General features: G+C 44.2%; 2 protein-coding genes across 6 annotated transcripts; both read left to right on the top strand.

Moving 5' to 3' along the window:
• Nucleotides 1–447: 447 nt before the first annotated feature.
• Nucleotides 448–10,631, top strand: nlrx1 (NLR family member X1). Of its 4 annotated transcripts, none has more exons than XM_035384075.1 (9): nucleotides 448–585; nucleotides 3,342–3,470; nucleotides 3,605–3,680; nucleotides 3,769–3,857; nucleotides 4,165–4,787; nucleotides 5,318–6,762; nucleotides 7,632–7,718; nucleotides 8,022–8,273; nucleotides 8,842–10,631. In XM_035384075.1, the coding sequence occupies exons 2-9, from the start codon at nucleotides 3,365–3,367 to the stop codon at nucleotides 9,170–9,172; spliced, it is 3,009 nt and encodes a 1,002-aa protein (XP_035239966.1). In that variant the 5' UTR covers nucleotides 448–585; nucleotides 3,342–3,364; the 3' UTR covers nucleotides 9,173–10,631. The 4 variants fall into 4 exon arrangements, with proteins under 4 accessions (XP_035239966.1, XP_035239963.1, XP_035239964.1 ...); XM_035384072.1 differs by lacking the exon at nucleotides 448–585 and adding an exon at nucleotides 1,237–1,369; XM_035384073.1 differs by lacking the exon at nucleotides 448–585 and adding an exon at nucleotides 1,443–2,248.
• Nucleotides 10,632–10,736: 105 nt separating this feature from the next.
• LOC118209002 (Na(+)/H(+) exchange regulatory cofactor NHE-RF3-like) lies at nucleotides 10,737–18,169 on the top strand. 2 transcript variants are annotated; one of them, XM_035384078.1, is made up of 11 exons: nucleotides 10,737–11,471; nucleotides 12,789–12,816; nucleotides 13,340–13,379; nucleotides 14,150–14,407; nucleotides 14,944–15,148; nucleotides 15,410–15,546; nucleotides 15,644–15,845; nucleotides 16,077–16,273; nucleotides 16,544–16,747; nucleotides 16,942–17,167; nucleotides 17,399–18,169. In XM_035384078.1, exons 1-10 carry the CDS (start codon nucleotides 11,456–11,458, stop codon nucleotides 17,143–17,145), a joined length of 1,491 nt encoding a protein of 496 aa, XP_035239969.1. In that variant the 5' UTR covers nucleotides 10,737–11,455; the 3' UTR covers nucleotides 17,146–17,167; nucleotides 17,399–18,169. The 2 variants fall into 2 exon arrangements, with proteins under 2 accessions (XP_035239969.1, XP_035239970.1); XM_035384079.1 differs by having other exon boundaries at nucleotides 13,300–13,379.
• Nucleotides 18,170–18,173: the final 4 nt, after the last annotated feature.

Genomic DNA, 18,173 nt, shown 5'->3' with positions numbered 1-18,173 from the left:
GTTGGTTTTAAAAAAAATCTATTGATAGGCTAACTTGCACCTTCCTGTCTACATGTTTAACTGTCAAGTTTACTGTATTAAATAGGCAGTTAAGTGTTTTAACTTACTGAAGGGAAGATTCCCACTCTGTTGAAGGGACAGTGCTCTGCCTCGGTGGTCTATGGGAAGCCCTTACGAAGATGTTTACCTCTGTAAATGTAGTCCTAATTTCCTACAGCAAGGACACCTATTTGAGTGTGGACTAGGCCTGTATACATGTTAATTAACACATCTATAGTTTAGATGTATGATCCAAAGTATATTTAACTCCAACTGTATTTATCTAGAGGTGATCCGACTGCAAGGCTTGGCTAGTGGCTACATAAATACCAACACAAGCTTGGATGGACATCGGATGGCCTATATTGTCATTGTGGCTGATATTTGATGTGATTTATCGAAGATGATATATCATCTTATATATCATCATACGAAGATTCTCCCACGCTATAAGAAAGAAAGAAAAAAGTTGTCGTGAATTGCGGAAGTAGGTTTATAGAATGAGTAGAGGCATTCCGTTTTACCAGCACAGACGTTATGTTTAAGGTAACGTGGATTAATTATTGAATATAATATTGGTTCAAAAGGTGCTTTTGGCTATAGCCTATGTCTGTGACGTTTTGTGTTGTTAGTTAATCAGTGAACGTTTAGCCTAAAGACTTAATTTCACAAACACATTGCATTTGTTTGGCATCGTACTACTCAGCTCAGTTTTGCGATGTTTTCCTTTAGGCTTTATTTTTCATAATCAAGCTTTTAGAATACGTGTTTAGCGTGTAAAAGCACGCATAATTGCTTTAGTCTAGTGTTTTGACGCTTTAGCTAGCTAACAGTAGCTTACGTTAGACTAGAAGCCGATGCTCAATGTGTATATGGAATTGACAGCTAACGTTAGCTATAGCCTGACAGCTTTCATTATCGAGATTGAAAATCTATTGTTGTTATTAGATCAGTATCCAAAGTAACCCGTGGAGTTAGGTAGTCTAACTAGTTTAGTCAAAAGCTAGTCACCAATATAGCCTTGTGCGAATGTTATTTCTGGTGCCAATTGCAAAATCTGCACACGATTTCATTTTCGTTTATCCGTCACAATTAACTCTTCCGCCGGCTTGAAATCTTCTGCGGGGCTAGTTATTACATGCGAAGTAAAAAAAAAAAAAAAGAAAGAAAAAAAAAACATTAAATAGCATGTTTACGGTTGTGAACGTTTTTTTATTTGCAGCCACAATTTCTAAAGTAGAAGTGTTATGCTACGGTATAGCCTAACGTATGTAACGATGTTGATTTGACGGGCATGCTTTAATGCTTAAACTGAGTCATCTAATGCAGGGTAGGCTACGTGTTTTTGCATGCATTTAAACCTTAAAACCTATTGTTCTTTTGCAGGTTTAACTCTGTAACTTACTGTAACGCTATTTATAGGCCTGCCTCTTAGAAGTAGGGTAGTGCGTGATTGTTGCCTTGGTAATCTAAAATGTGCTTTTGTTTGCAGAAAAAAACTTTTCCGTTGTACAGCTCCGTGAAAACATATCAATGCCAGCTTTAACGTAAAATTTGTCTTTTCTTATATGAATCGTGTGTATACTAGTATTCATGGTAGTGGTTTTTTGAAACAGGCTGTTGCTGTGCTTACATGCGTTTATTGAATTGCTCTGTCACAGTAGTTTTTTTACGGATCACTGAGGTTCCCTGAACGCTCCAACGCACTGCTGTAAATGTTTGTGACAAGTACAGAATATTTCCTAATTTTTTTATTTTATTTTAATTTTAAATCTGGTTCATTCTGCCTTTTCTACCGAATTTGATGCCTAGGGAGCATTGTGATGCAAAATGGCTTCTGTGGATCATCAAGTTTGACCTAACAACAACAACAACAATAATAATAATAAGAAGAAGAATGTTGTAACATCTGTTAAGACCTTGAACACTCATGACAAATGCTTTATAAATGTTATTATTTTGTGATTGTTTCATAATACCGTGAATTAATATGCAGTATTTCTAAATCTGAGAATGACCTTACTTGTGTAGGCCTACATTCTTACTTCTTTGTGTAGCATTTGTGCTACTTTTTACTACTGTGTGTTATTTCTTATAGGATTATTTATTGTATCTCATTTTTTGCAATCTTCATATCCTTGTCACTTGACTTTCAGTACTCCTATCAAGAAAGAGAAAGTGTTGTCAATAATGCTTTGTTTGAATAAAGGTAAATCATGTACTTTTTACAAACTATTATGCAAACAGATGGAATGTTAAAACAAACCACCAACAGCAAATGGGCTTAGTCACTTTTATGTTCATAGTTGACCAGCTTCATCTGACGGCACAGCACAGGCCCTCTCTAAAATTCACACAAACGCAGAAGCATTGCTGTCCTGTAAATAGAAAGCAGCCCTGTGCTCTTCTCCCTGGAAAGGGGCCAAGGTACATTCATATGCAATGGAAGTATGGGCTTCCATACAGGAGGAGTGGAGGGGGAGGAGCTGGTGAAACTTGTGCAGAGCATTGGCCACTAAGATTAGCAGGAGGAGGGATTAGTGCCATGCAAACGTAGCGATTGGTCAGAACGGGAGGGAAGGCCGCCGGGTCTCCATGTCCTGTGTCTGGGTAGTTTTGGAGGTCAATGTTACTAATGGGCTTTGGGGTGTGTTCTTGTGATCACTGGAGTGCGTGTTGCACTGTTGTCAGAATTGGGCTGTTCTTACACTGTGGTAATAGAATCTGAACACGACAGACAGGGTAAGGAAGAACTTTGGTGGACTGTGCTCATTAGTTTTTGAGTGTATGTTCACTTTCTTTCTGTGCGTCTGTGTTCATTTGAACATAAGACTTTTATCTAGAAGACCTGCTTTGGCTGTACGATAAACTAACAGTCACGCCCCGTACCAGTTGGTTGAACAAAGAAATTCTGAAAATTACACGTCATATTACATGGTAATGTTGTAATTATGCTAACACGACAAAGCTTTTATGTGATCTGAGACACGCATTCAGTAAGAAATGCCATAGGCCAGGGAGTGTCATATCGGTTGTGATAGGTATACCTGTTTTAGCATGGAGGCGGGAGGTATTGTTTTTATAAATTATACGCTTTATGCTCTTCTGAAAAGCTTTGGAGGAGCGGCATGTGTATCTTTCTAGTTTAGTTTCATTTTGAAAATAATAAATAAGAAAACATTGTTTATATGTAGTTTAATTGTTTGAAGTGCAAATGGTTTGGCCACAGCAGCTTAAATGGTTCTCTTACCCACATACTTTATTTTAGGGAAGTTAAAGAAGGAATGTGCTTGCTGTTTTAGGGGGTGCTAGTGGGAGCTACAGGATGTTGAAGTGCTCCAGGTGTCCAGGTGCAAGAGCTGTGATGGGATGGCAGGGGACACAGCGTGGCCTTCTCTACAGAACTCAGACCCTGGTCACCTGGAAGCAGAGTAAGGCTCCTTCTCCTGAACTCTGTGGTTAATGTTTAGGAAGCTGTGCGGTTATCTCTGTTTTTATCTGTGTTTGTCTTGTTTGTGTTGGAACAGAGGGTTCTGCCTGTGATGGTCACTGCTTTTATTTTTAGATTTGAAATTCAGCCATGTGTCCAGTAAAGTCAACAACCACACCATTCTCAGGGGGGTGAAATATTCCTTGGACAGGTAAGCCTTCTGGTATTAATAGATTTGTATGGGCGTTTCGTATAGATGTTTTGAAAGTGCACACACCACAGGTGCAATCTCCTCCCAGACAGCCCTTTCTCAGTGGAGCACTATGGAGCCTGCAGAGACCAGTTCAGAGCTCAGTCAGACCCCAGAGCACCACTGCAGATGGGACAGGTGAGCAAGGTATTTTTAAGGTTGGATTTTGTGAAGGTGTGTGCATTTTTGTAGCTTGCAATCAGACCTTATAATATTGCGTTAATTACAGAATTCAGTAAATTTGCCAATTTTCTGTTAAGGCATTAAGAAAAAGTTGTTATAGGCGTGTCTATGGGCACGGATGGGCAGAAACACTGCTTTCGTACTGCGCATTACTCTGAATAAATATGATAAGATGTAAATAAAACACCATGAGCATAGATGTGAGGTGAGACACAGCATGATTTTATTGGAAATTTTATCTTCAGTATGCGATTTCCCTCAGATCCCATCCAGGTGCACAAACAGAAGCTGAGCCTGTGGTTCAGCCACCTGCCCCAGGAGGAGCTGCATTTCGGGGACTTCAGCGCGGGGAGCATGTACGTGGACCCCCTGATTGTGGAGAGGAAGCCGGAGGAGAGCCGGGGGGTCCTCCAGGGGTCCTTGGTGGTGCACCAGCACCCCGCCCTGGACGTGGGCCAGCTCTTCGACGCGGCCTGCTGTGACGGCGGATGCGGGGTTGGCAGAGGGGTCAACGTGCTGCTGTACGGGGCGGTGGGCACGGGAAAGAGCACCGTGGTGCGCAAGCTGGTGCTGGACTGGTGCGCCGGGGCCACACTGGCCCAGTTCAGCCTGGTCATCCCCTTCTCCTGCGAGGACCTGTCCCAGATGACCCGGCCCGTCTCCCTGCGCGACCTGGTGGGCCGAAAGTACATGCACCTGCGGCGGACGCCCCTGCTGAGCGGGGAGGGCAGCCAGGCCGGGAACGTGCTCTTCATCTTCAACGGTATGGAGAAGATGGGCCTGGACTTCCGCATCGCCTCCACCGAGCTGTGCAGCGACCCCAACGAGCCCCTGCCCCCCGCCACCATCGTGGTCAACCTGCTGAGAAAGTACCTCCTGCCTGAGGTAAGAGTCGCGCTGCTCCCTGTGCGGATTGGGGAAGGACACTCCCTGGGTTGTGTGCTGTTTGGGAAGTCAAACCTTTTAAACTGGGTTGAATGAATGAATGAATAAATGAATGAATTTATTTGACAATTTAAAAGACTGCATAGCTGACAGCAATCCTTTCAAAAAGTTGTTGAGGATAGAAACACAAGAAAGCTAGCAGGCTTATTTACATTGTGGTCCTCTAACATTCAAACAGACATGACAAAACATCCAGTGCAATACAGTTAATGAAATACAAATTGATATGACAGAACAATACATTCACCACAGTACAGAACGCATACTGGCAGATTGTTTCATAAAAAACAATGATGGTTCACAGTTTGTTTCAGCGTCTTGTTGTCGGCTTTCACAGGTACATTTTTATTTTTGTGGTTACCAGGATATCACATCACATCTAGACAGAATGTTATTCTGCGCCATTCTGCCTAGTTGTTCCAGGCAGCGCCTGCTGCAGGTGTTCATAACCGTCTTCCTGTCTCCTGCAGGCCAGCATTTTGGTCAGCACCAGACTGTCTGCCGTGGATCGCGTGCCCCAGAAGTACGTGGCGCGCTTCGTGCAGATCTGCGGCTTCAGCGACCCCGACAGGCAGCGGGCGTACTTCACCAGCAGGCTGCTCCAGCAGACCACGGCCAGGCCCAGCGCCGAGGCCCAGTCCCTGATGGAGCTGCTGTACCTCAACCTGCAGCGCGAGGGCCAGCTGGCCACCGCCTGCTTCCTGCCCTCCTACTGCTGGCTCACCTGCGCCACGCTGCACCTGCTGCACTTCACCAGCGGCTCCTCGGCCACCCGCACCCTCAGCGGCATCTACACCAGCTTCCTCCGCCTCGTCTTCGGCGGGGAGGTGCTGGAGGCGGCCGAGGGCGGGGGCAGGGGCGGTGGCGGCGACCGGGAGCTGCCGGAGTCCCTGATGAGGCATGTGGTGCGCACCGTGGGAAAGCTGGCCTTCGACGGGGTCACCCGGAAGCGCACCTCCTTCTCGGAGGACGAGCTGGAGCAGTGGGTCGGCGGGAAGACCAAGACGGACGAGGAGCTGCGGCAACTGGCCGTGTTCCGCACCGACGTGCTGGACTTCTTCCTGGTGCCCAGCGGCGAGAACCACGGCTCGGCCGAGGCGGGGGAGGCGGAGAAGCGCTACGTGTTCACCGTGCCCGCCATGCAGGAGTACCTGGCTGCCCTGTACGTGGTGCTGGGCGAGAACAAGTCGGCCCTGGAGAAGGTGAGCCAGCAGCTCTCCTCCGCCATCGGCCAGGCCGGGGAGGACGTCACCACCCTCATGACCATCTTGGCTAAGTTCATCCCCTTGAGGATCTTCGCCATCTTCAACCTGATCAAGCTGTTCCCCAAGCTGTACGAGAAGATCTCCGTCCACAGCAAGGGCCGCATCGCCCGCACCTTGGCGGCCGAGATGTTCCGCTCGGAGGACAGCTTCAACGAGGACGTGCTGGACCAGGTGGAGCAGAGCCTGCTGGGGGTGCAGGGACCCCAGCCCCAGCAGATGATGGACAGCAAGGCCTTCGAGCTGTACCCCATATTCATGGGGGGGCTGCTGCACTACAACAACCGGGTGCTGCTGGAGCAGCTGGGCTGCGGCATTAAGAGCTCGGCGGTGTCCCAGATCACCAGCACCCTGCGGAGGCACCTGGTGCGGGAGATCCGGCGCGAGCAGCCCCCCGAGGAGCTGATGGACATCCTGGTGCTGCTGTACGAGTTCCAGAACCCGCGGCTGTCGGCCGAGGTGCTGGGCTCCCTCCGGACCATCCGCCTCTCCACCGTGCGTATGACGCCCCTCAAGTGCTTCATCCTGAGCTCCGTGCTCAGCTGCGCCCCCTCCAGGCACCTGCTGGACGAGCTGGACCTCTCCGACTGCCACCTGACCCAGGACCTGCTGGAGATGCTGCAGCCGGCCTTCCTCCACACGCGCAGTCTGAAGTGAGGCCAAAGACCGCGCCTTGTTACCCGCCTGCCATTCAGTCACCCGCGCGCGGCTCACTGCGCATGTTCAGTGACTGTCCGCGCTAGGTGGTGCTTCCTGCCCTTTCACTGTCCGTGTTAAGTACAGTCTACTGTGTTAATTGCATTTTACTCTCCGTAAAATGCTATTTTTGCTGTCTTTGTTAGGTGCATTTATCCAGTAAGATGTGTTCTCATGCACTAAATACTTAACAAATTCTAAAAGCATGAGATGTGGTGATAAATGAAGTCACTCAGTTGGTTCACCCTCTTGCCATGGAGAGGTGTACTACAATTATTTCTGACTCACTCCTGTTTGTGTTGGTTAAGTTGGGGGTGCCCTGATAACATTACATGATGTTTTTATGATGCTATCAGAATCCAGTGCACTGCCAAAAAATGTCTGTCTTAACAAGGGTTTTTGTCTTGTAATTACACTTAAAATCTAATTGTATTTCTCTCAAGTGGACAATATAAGCTTGTTTAAAGTTATTGCTTGACAGGTGAAATTGTCCCCACTAGAAATTATCCCCCTGGAAAATCTTGAAATGAGTCACTCTCTCCTCATTGGCAATCGTTTTGTCTTACGTAGCAAAAAAAGTAATAATAAAAAAGGAATAATAATCAAAATAATAAGACTAAAATACTTGTTAAGATATTTTTTTTTGTTTTGCAGTGTGGTTATGGTGACTTGTCATGGGACATAACTTGATGGGAATGTGTTTAACTTAATGTGTCAGCTTGGCCCGTGCAGGTTTCCTGTGTGAAATGTCAGCTGATAGCATGGAAGCCCCTGGTATCAGACCACTAACGGCATGTGTGTGTGTGTGATACCCGTGTGTCCACAGTCTGCAGTTTAACAGGTTGGGTTCTGAGTCCTGCGTAATCCTCAAAGATGTGCTACTTCACCCCAGCTGTGCACTTAGATCCTTACAGTAAGATGCTCTCTGTCTGACTCTTCTTAATGCTCTTCATTTTATTTGACTTGTTAAATTTTGAAAGGTAGGCAACAACACAGCTGATGTAAAGTCCATGGATAATTGGTTAACAGCATTCCTTGCTGTCAGTTAAGCAGGAACACTTGTTTTTTTCTTTTATGTAATTTATTACATCATCCATTTTTAATGAATTATTTTCTGAGAGTATCATATTTTGAAAACGCAGTTTGTAATTGAGGTGTGTAAACAGCAGGAGTGTGACTCTGGTAGTGTCTGACTGTGCGCTGTGTGACGCTCCAGGCTGTGTGATAACTCCCTGCTGGAGTCGGGGGTGGCCCACCTGCTGGAGGCCTTCCCGGGGAACCACTCTCTGCGGCGGCTGTCCCTGATGCACACGGGCCTGGGAGACGCGGGCGCGGCCCTCCTGGCACAGGGCCTGGTGCAGCACCACGAGCTGGAGGAGCTCAACGTGGCCTACAACAACATCGGGGACAGCGCTGCCCTCACGCTGGTGGACGCCTGCAGAGAGCACCCCACTATCCACACAGTACAGTGAGTTTCACCTCTGATCCTCGACCCCTGACCCCTTCTTCAGCACCCCACCGTCCACACAGTGCAGTGAGTTTCACCTCTGACCCTCGACCCCTGACCCCTGCTTCAGCACCTCAACATTCATACAGTACAGTGAGGTCCACCTCTGACCCTCAACCCCTGGCCCCTGGTCCAGCACCCCACCATCCACACAGTGCAGTGAGTTTCACCTCTGACCCTCAACCCCTGACCCCTGCTTCAGCACCTCGACATTCATACAGTACAGTGAGGTCCACCTCTGACCCTCAACCCCTGACCCCTGGTCCAGCACCCCTGCACTGCTCCTTAGTTCTGACCGCAAGCTATTTGATTAGAAGGTGGTCTGTAATTCATCCACAGTGCAGATCCCTGCAAAGCCAAGTTGAGCAAACTTATGCAGGGGACATGAGAAAACCTGGCACTACGATCTGAATAACTTCAGATGTCTATAATTAGCCTGAAATAACTGAGGCCTGAAGTTTATAACTCACCCTGTATAGTAATTTGTATGTATATTTCTGTTGTGATACCGTGTTGTGTTTCTCCACAGCCTCTACCTGAACCGCCTGAGCGAGGCGGGCAAGCAGTCGCTGTACGTGCGCGGGGTCCCGCAGAAGACCACTGGCCGCCACGTGAAGGTGCTGGCCTCGGTGACCGAGGGCTCGGACGTGTCGGAGGACTGGCACCCCATCCTCAGCGTCATCCAGCAGAACTCGGCCTCCTGGGAGATGAGCCGCGTGCGCCAGCAGCTGCAGGTCTTCCTGCGCGACCTGGAGTCGGGCCGGCGGCGGCAGCACAGCCTGTGGAAGAGGCTGCACTTCCGCCGGGTGGAGAGGGGCGTGAGGGAGACGCTGCGCATGCTGGAGAAGGGCTCCCCGTAGAGATGAACCACTGCAGCGGTGTCTGGGCCAGACAGGGCTGGACAGTCCTGCTCTCTTCACTCAATAGAATACATTGGGGCTGAGCAGGCTAGCATCTTGCAAAATGTAGCCTTCACCCTCAAAATGTCCTTTATGATGTGGTCACTCAGCGGCAATAGCGAGTTCACATATTAAAGAGGAAGGCAGTGAGATGCAATTAAAGCCATATCAATTAATCAGCTTCCAAGCCTATGCTTTACATTTCAGAATCTAACAAAAATATTAATCTCAAAATTTCTGGTACATTTCAGTATTTTTAATGGAAATTTTCCATGTGAATTTTGTCTTGGCCACTTTGGGAATTTCTGTTTTTTTATCCTCCTTAACATGATTGCACCTGTATTCTCAGTATTGTCAGTATTCTCTGTTTTAATCAATTCTAACTTAAAAATTACTAATAGGAGGGTTACTCCCAATCTTCAAACATTTCCCTAATGACTGGAGCATAGCTTTAGCTTAATGCAATGATTGTTTTCAGTCACAAAGTTTCGCGAACAAACGTGTCTTGTTTTCCAACATCTTGGATAGGCAGTGATGGACCATCATTTCACTGAGCAGAATTTCATCGCTTGTACACTGGGAAAACAAAATCTTCCAACTGTCTTCCTGTAACTGATGTTCAACTCAGGAGCTTTCATGAATGAGGTACATGTAGCGTTAATGTGTAAAATAATCTAAGTATGACATTGTGATGATATTTGTAAGAGTATCATGTTAACATGTTCCGTGTTGCACATTTTTAAATATTATGGGATAAGAGAACAGCTAGTTTGTTTACAGTTTGACATTTGACATAATTACTAATCAGTGTTAGCTAGCTAACATGAAAGGTGTATTGAAGCTAGACTTGTTGCTGCCTTTGTGTGGATTGCTGTTATGCTACGCACTTTGCTATTTCAGTATTTACTTATAATAGCAGAGTGCGGAAACTGGGGGCTTTTGGAACAAACCTGAAATTGTCTGAATCAAGTGCTGAGGAATCCAGCATGCAGCTAAACTGTTACACAGAGGAGAAAAGAGTCAAGAATGCAACTATATTTTGAACAGACAGGGACAGAATGCGATATGCAGCTGCCGGGATTAACTATATTTAATTTTGAATAGTAAGTGAAAAATGTTTCATAATGTTCAGGGTTACAGAGCTATTACCCAAAAGAAACCTTTAAGCATGTTTTTTGCATTGAGAAGCATAATATTATTAATGTTCAAGTGAACAAAACGGATAAAAGCAAAAAAGCAATTATAAAAACTATTCATTCCAATAAAATCTTGAAAATTGCTGAAATTTAGCATTCATAAATATTGAGAAAGTGTAAGAAGAAAGGCTGCATGTTGCTCATTTTGTGCCTGTCTTGATATACTTGATATGATGTTGAATTACAAGCTGAGAATTTGATGCAATAAACTGTTATGCAAAGAATACCTGACCATTGTGAATACTTTATGGCTTAAAGACTCACAGACAAAGTGCTAATGACTTAAGAGTGTTTGTTATATCAATATTAATATGATGTTTGCCCGTTTTCATGCAGTAATATTGGTTTTTTTGATTTAGTAATTTCTTTTTTTATTTAATTCCGGTCCAAACTGATCTTAGACTCATTAAAACTCATCTAAGAGTAAAGTACAGAGGAGCATTGAGTCTTGACTGTGTTTCTAATAGATATGCCTGAAATAGTTTGTTTTTTGTTTTCATTTTGAACGAAGTGATCAGGGCTTCAGAAGAGCTCATTTTATCAGCTGTGTCCTTTCATTCGCAAATTTGATCACTTTTTTGACATTTTGATTAGCTGGTTACTGAAATTTAGCCAAAATGGAGAAAAAATGTATGCAACTGAAATTTACTATGCACATCTGTAAGAATTCTGGGTATTCTGGGAAGGGAAGAGTGTATGCAATCCTTGGTGGAGCTCTGAGTGCATTGTCTACCTTGTCTATGTGAGAAAAAAACAGCATGGTCTTTCTCCCTGGGGTCTTTTTAGTCCAGTGTCTTATTACACACTCGTGATCATTTCCTTCTGTCTTGCACAAAGGGGTAGACAGGTTTCTTTAGAATCAGTGTTTTATAAGGACAATGGGATTGTTTGAGAACAAGGACAAGGAAAGTTTCTCCAGATGCAGATTAAACATTAATCCAGACACATTTCCCTTTGGAGGAGTTGGGAGGAGTCTGTGACGGACTCAAAACAGTCTCTCTTGGTGCACCTTGCACCTCAGCATTGCTGAGGACCCAACCACAGAGCCATGGAGCAGGCCACAGGTAACCAGCCATTTCTTTAAAACAGCCTTCCTCTTTCTTTCTTACACATCTATTCCCTTTTTATTTTAGTTGATCATTTTCCAACGTGCTCTAACAGTGGACTGTTTAACTCAGTCTTGCAGATCTGTACATGTCATATTATTTGTCTCCCCAGTTCTTCAGAGAAGGATCAGGTTTCCTGGTTTTATTCTCTCCAGTCACAACTTTCATTTTGACAATCTGTTAATATTTCATGGTGATTTAAGTTTCCAGACAGATGTAGAGAACAACAAAAGTGTGCTTTTCTGATTGAGAGAAAGAGACTATCTTTAAAATGTGTGTCAGTGTGCTAAACTAATATCTTGAAAAATGCTGACAGTTTTAACGGTATTCAGTGAGCAACTGTACAGGAAAATATAAGAAGTGAATCAAGGGTAAATGATTAATATAGTGGCGATGAAGAATGTTTTATAATAGATTTTTATACATTGTTTATTACCTTATAATGGCTTGGCTGTAAAAGCATGAGCATGATGTCAGAGTTGTGATTGAAAGTAGTTTTTGCCTCAGCAGTAATACATACACTTTTAGCACTTTGAGCTACATTTTATGTATGAAAGGTGCTATATAAATAAAGCTTATTATTATTATACAGAATATGGATAAACAAGCAGTGCATACTGTGTATGGTTCTAATGAGTTGAGGTGACTAAGCAACTCATTTTAAGTTTTATCCTTCCCATCACTCCTGTACAGATAGCAGATATACAGAGAAGTATGAGGTTATCTTTGGGTGTCACTCAACAGTAAACATCCACACAAAATAACTCCACTCTAAACCGCCCCAACTCCAGAATGTTAGACCATCTCATTTTCACCTTTCCACATACTTCTCCACTGGTTACTGCTTGCAGCCAGTATCAGGTGTACAAAGAAATTGCTCTTCTTTGAACCTATGCAATATTAACAGGTTTAGTTTCCCTACTGAAAACAGTCCTGTCCTGGTTTTTAAAAAGAAATGCTATTGCCATTCAAACATAGCTACTCAAACACTTTGCTCATCGACAAACAGGTTTGGCCTGAATTCCTGCATATTGAGTGTTTCAACCGTGGATTACTGTTTACTGCCCATCAAAACTTCACAAGATGGGATGTTTTAAGTTAATGATAATCTCCAGCTCAGCTAGTATCTAGTGAGGTTGCAGTTCTACAGAACCACAGTTAATGTGTCCAGTACTGTTAGAGATGAATAAACTTGTTCTTCAGCCAGCCCCCAGAAAGCAGCCTATCACATGTCACCAGTATGCTGTTCTCTAAGCATTTCTCTTACTGTTTTAGGACTGGGGAATGCCATGGTCTTAACACAGTAAGTCTCTCTCCCTCTTAATTATATACAAATTAATGCAATTACTTTAATTTATATAAAATTATATACAAATATAATTATATATAAATAAATTAATAACATGCCAATTTTTTAATTTTACAACTTTAGGTTGAGCACCTAATAACCAAAAATATGCCCCTTTAAAAGGACAGTTAGTTCTGGAGTTTTAAAAATATATAATTTCAGTTCTACAGTATATTTTTGATTGACCCACAGTTCTGCATTGAATGATATTTTAGACACTTAGATGGAATATATGATAGATATATCAAATGATTCACTACTATGGTCATGTATGAATTTTGTTTATTGTACTACTTGTTTTCCAACATACCAGAACATGGTTTAAAGTGCAATGATCTAAAAGCTTTCATCATGTGTTTACATATAATCAAATTTAATGTTTGTATATTTATCACTTACTTTCATTATTTATGTATGTCCGTTATCTGTTAATTACAGTGGATTTAATCACCGGAGGTTCACTTTCAATCCCAAACAGGGGATTGACAATCCGGCTCTGGCCATTGCAGAAGATGCAGGTACAGTACAGTGATTTCCCATCATTCTCCCATACTGTCCACTGCCCTAACCTGCCAATCAATCCCTCAGTCAATGTTGTGCACAGCAGCTTTTACAAACAGGTTGTCACGTACGATTTCAAAAACCCCATTTGATTTGTCGTGGGAAAAAAGTGTAAAATGATGACATATCAAAAAGAGTATCATATTTAAACACTATGCCAGGTTTGTTAAGTGTTATCTATGAAAGCTTTTATCCCTGCACTAAAACACCTGCATCAACTAATTAAATAATCATGACCTTGGAACAACAGTCCGAACCCATACCAGCCCTTCTCAGATAAATTTGGAAAACTCAGCACTAAAAACAAGCAGATTGGAAAAATAGACCAGCATTTTAAAGGGTGAGAGGGAAACTCAGATCCTTTGATGGCTAGTGCTGCATATAATTTACAAGAATAACACTTACAGGTGATTAACATGCTATCTACACTTGAAGACAATTAACATGCTATTCAGGGAAAAGATGGGATTATTGAGTACAATACAAAGCCTTCAAGGCACTTGTTTATACACATATAAAACTCCAAACTTAAATATAGAAAATTAAAATAAATCTGTTTTTCCTAATTTCTATATTGTGTTTGTTTGCTCAACAGTGTAATTTATATAAAATAAGTAACTCAAAAATATTGAAAATATTAATATTAATAATATAATGCAACTGCATTCAAGTAAAGTAATACAAGGATATGTTTTTAATATGTTTTTTTTTCTATAACACACATAAGATCAATTACAATGCAATACATGCCCACCCCCCCCTTTCCCCAACGGAACCAGACGGGTGGTTCGTACCACGTACTTGCATGTTGAATCGGAGGCAGGAGGAGAGTTTTGGGTTCTACCTGCAAATGGAGAAAGGCCAGCGAGGTCACCTGATCGGGCAGGTGGAGCCGTGGAGCTGGGCGGAGCGAGGTGGCTTGAGGAACGGGGACCGGCTGCTGGAGGTGAACGAGGAGTTTGTGGATGATGTTGAGCACCACAAGGTAAGACTCAGAAAAGAACACAGCTGCCCACTGCCTGCCCCTCAGCTCTGCCCCAGTCACTGCCTGCATTTCCAAAGCTGTGCTGACACTGGGTTAGCTAGTGTATGCCAGTGCTTTTTGCTTTTCTCCCAGTTACTTCTGGGCTTTACGCCCTACACCTTCCCAGTCCTTAAATCAATGCTTTTCACCCTTCTAATCCCTTTTGTCCTCATAAGGAGAGTTGGGGTAGAGGGGAATGATCATAGTCAAGGGTGGGGTTGTTCCTGGTAGCTTGTTATCAAAATACAGAAGCTAGCTGTGCTCATTCAATTGGAGTATGGCGATATCATCAGGGAGCTGTTGGGTGGGATTTGCAGTGACAGTTGTAACCCCAGCAGACAAACAAATGGACAAGCAGCGAGAATCTTTCAAACTTAATATCTTGCTCTGCCCTGCATTCCCCCTGTCTGTGACTGTACTGAACACTCCTCTATCTGTACCCATGGGTCTGTGTGTGTGTGTGTGTGTGTGTGTGTGTGTGTGCATGTATGTGTCAGGTGGTGCAGAGGATTGAGGCCTGTGGGCTGCAGCTGTGTTTCCTGGTCCTGGGAGGGGAGGAGTATGCGCAGGCGGTGAGGGCGGGGGTTGACCTGCAGAGTGTGGCCAGGTCCCATCGAGGGGAGAACTGCTCCCGCCCACAGCTCTGCCACATCCGCAGGGACCCCAGTGCTGGCTACGGGTTCAGCATCATCCCTGTCCCAGGTGCAGTCAGTCAGTCAATCACTCAATCAACCAATCAGTCAACCAATCAGTCAGTCAAACAACCAATTATTACAGCATTAAGCCGTTTTACACACCACCTGTTATTAGATCTGCTTATATTACTACCTGCAAGTTTATCCACTGCCAGTTTCACTTATTTTAGCTTCATTAGACTGATTTCATAATGATCTGGGGGATATGATACACTGAAGGATGTAACACACTGGGGGGTTTGACATGCTGTGTGACCTTTGTGTCCAGGGGAGAAGGGGAAGTACTCTGTGTCCACACTGAGTGGCAGTCCAGCAGAATTGGCGGGGCTTCGCAGTGGACAAAGGCTGGTGTGGATCAATGGTGCCATGGTCTCAGGACTCACCCATTCAGCCCTTCTCAAGATGGTACACTCGTAAGCCTACATTTATATGTGCATACATCCACAGTGACTCTGACTGTGTCATAATTATGTATGCATGCTGTCCAACATTTGCCTCATAGGTAAAGAAAAGTGCAGATCATGTGACCGTCCTGGTGATCGACCGTGAGAGTGAAGGGAGCTACACCCGGCGCCGGCTGCCCATCTTACCCACCATGGCCGAAGCCCACAATCTGCCCCTCCCCAGTGATCTGTACCTGCTTCGGGGGCCGGAGGGCTTTGGCTTCGTGCTGCGGCAGGAAATTCTGCCCTCGGGATGCACTGGTGAGGCAATCACTCACACACACACACACACACACACACACACACACACACACACACTCTCCCTCACACACACACGTACACATGCACACACAACCACACGCCGATACACACACACACGCACACATACACACTCGCATACTCACACACACACTCACGAACACATGGACACACACAGTGACTGTCTGTATGTGTGGGCTGATTTTTATCATTCTGTATGTGTGTGCCCTGTAGCTCACCTGCTGCGTGAGGTGGAAGCTGGCAGTCCAGCAGAGCAGGCCGGCATGGAGGATGGGGACCTGCTGTTGGCTGTGAATGGAGATGCAGTGGAAAAGCTAGAGCATGAGGAAATTGTGCGCCGAATCCGATGTAGTGGGGAAAAGGTCACTCTCACCGCCATCCATGCCTATGGGAGAGACCTCTACATACAGGTGTGTGAACGGAGACAGTTAACTGTCGAACTCGATGCCAAAATGCGGCTAGTCACGTTGTTACTGAGAAGGTGTTTTCAGACTCAGAGTAAATGTATCATTTGAGAACATTTTGATTTCTGCTATGCGGTTTAGATCCTATCTATTAAATCTGAAAAAACCTCTTAAATGTATCACATAAGCAGGCGCATACGTGAAGGCCATTGTGAAAAGATTGTTGAATTCATCATGCATCACTTTTCATTCATAAATGCATATTTCCTTTTCCAGTTGGGCCTATCTCCTCTGATTTTCTGTGAACATAAACTCCAAAAAGAGGCCCAAAAGACAACAGCACCACCATCTACTGAACTCCCCGGGGAAGGGCGGGGTGCCCGTCCCTGTCCCCAGATTTGTGTCCTTGTGAGAGGACCTGCTGGTTTTGGTTTCCGTTTAAGCAGTGGTCAGCATGGCAGCGGGACCTTTATTGCCCAGGTACAGTCCTGTCCTCTGCTATCACTCACACCAGCGTCCATTTTGGCTCTGCTGCACTTCTCTCTCCTCTGTAAACCTCTGGGTTTACTGTAGTTCTGATGATTGATTTCATCTGTATTGCTTATTTGCAAACATGAAGGATACATCACAGCTGAAGCTTTTATTGAGTGTGGATATCATCTTTCATTCTGTAGGTGGAGATAGGAGGCTCTGGAGAGCAGGCTGGATTGCGGGAGGGGGATGTGGTCATTGAGGTGAATGGCCAAAATGTGGAGGATGAGGATTTAGAAGATGTGGCGACTCTAATGAAGAAGGGGGGTTGTTATCTAAGACTGGTTGTTGTTGAGAGAAGTGGGTATGAGAGACTGAAGCACAGCACGATACCCATTACCCCATGACTCGTTCTCCGTAACAACTCAGGTAATGGACACATACACCCCAGACATACACACAAACACACAGATACACACATATTAACTCTCATGCAAACACACGCTCACAGTCAGTCGTGTGTGCATACAGACACAAACACACACCATTAACATAGGAACTTGCAAAACATTCTTTATACACAATAACGATAATCATTTTGTTATAATTCTACTGAGGTTTAACAATATTTTTGCTAATAATTCTTTCATTCATTTACAGGTTGAAGAAAGTCAAAATGATTTCTTCCAGTAAAGGACATTGGATGATTCCTCTGCGGTTGATCATGAGCATATACCATGTGGATAATCAAATTTTCAGTGATCTAAGCCAGGCCCAGCACTGCAGCTAGAGAACACATTTTTAGTTGCTCTTCTTGTAATACCAACAGCAAGCCTGTCAAACGCACCCCATGTTCCCATTAAAACTGACTGATGGACTCCAGCACAGGATTGCACACTGGGACAATCACCTGCCATATACTCCAAACAGCTGTGAGCTAGGAGACAGACACTTGGGATTAAAATGGCTGCTAACATGATGGATAAATGAAAAGTAACCAGTATTATTTTCCATAGCAAAGCTTTGATAGAATCATACCAAATATGTGAATCATTTCCAAAAAAGAAGGGAGCATGTATCAGGAAAACTTGTACTGGACTGAATTATATGAAATAACTGTGAATATAAAAGATTATAAGTTACAGAAAGGGTAATCTATTTGTGAGTTACGCACTTTTTCTATACGGAAAACGTTTGGTTTTTTCATATTATTGTTTTACAATTTATTCATTATCAGTTCTATGAATGTCACAGGGGGGAGAATTCATGCATTAACCTGTGCCTCACCAGCAAACAGTGCAGCCCACTCACCCCCTGCATGTCACAGATGTGTTTATATTATGCCATGAATGTGTATGAAAAAGGTTTCAACTCATACTGTGAATGTATTTGCTGTTATTTTAATAAAATGCACTTTAACAAAAGATAAAATGAC

This window comes from Anguilla anguilla, chromosome 12 (assembly GCF_013347855.1).
Source record: "Anguilla anguilla isolate fAngAng1 chromosome 12, fAngAng1.pri, whole genome shotgun sequence".
In the NCBI taxonomy this organism is placed as follows: domain Eukaryota; kingdom Metazoa; phylum Chordata; class Actinopteri; order Anguilliformes; family Anguillidae; genus Anguilla; species Anguilla anguilla.
This window is presented reverse-complemented; position numbering and strand designations above follow the sequence as displayed.

Excerpts from the sequence above, each read along its gene's own strand:
- LOC118209002 (XM_035384078.1), top strand. Across the intron at positions 14,408-14,943 it reads ATGATGTTGAGCACCACAAG|GTGGTGCAGAGGATTGAGGC; the intron begins GTAAGACTCAGA and ends TGTATGTGTCAG. Across the intron at positions 15,149-15,409 it reads CAGCATCATCCCTGTCCCAG|GGGAGAAGGGGAAGTACTCT; the intron begins GTGCAGTCAGTC and ends CTTTGTGTCCAG.
- nlrx1 (XM_035384072.1), top strand. The coding sequence starts at position 1,342 with ATGCTTAAACTGAGTCATCTAATGCAGG. Across the intron at positions 3,858-4,164 it reads CACCACTGCAGATGGGACAG|ATCCCATCCAGGTGCACAAA; the intron begins GTGAGCAAGGTA and ends GATTTCCCTCAG. Across the intron at positions 6,763-7,631 it reads CTCCACACGCGCAGTCTGAA|TCTGCAGTTTAACAGGTTGG; the intron begins GTGAGGCCAAAG and ends GTGTGTCCACAG.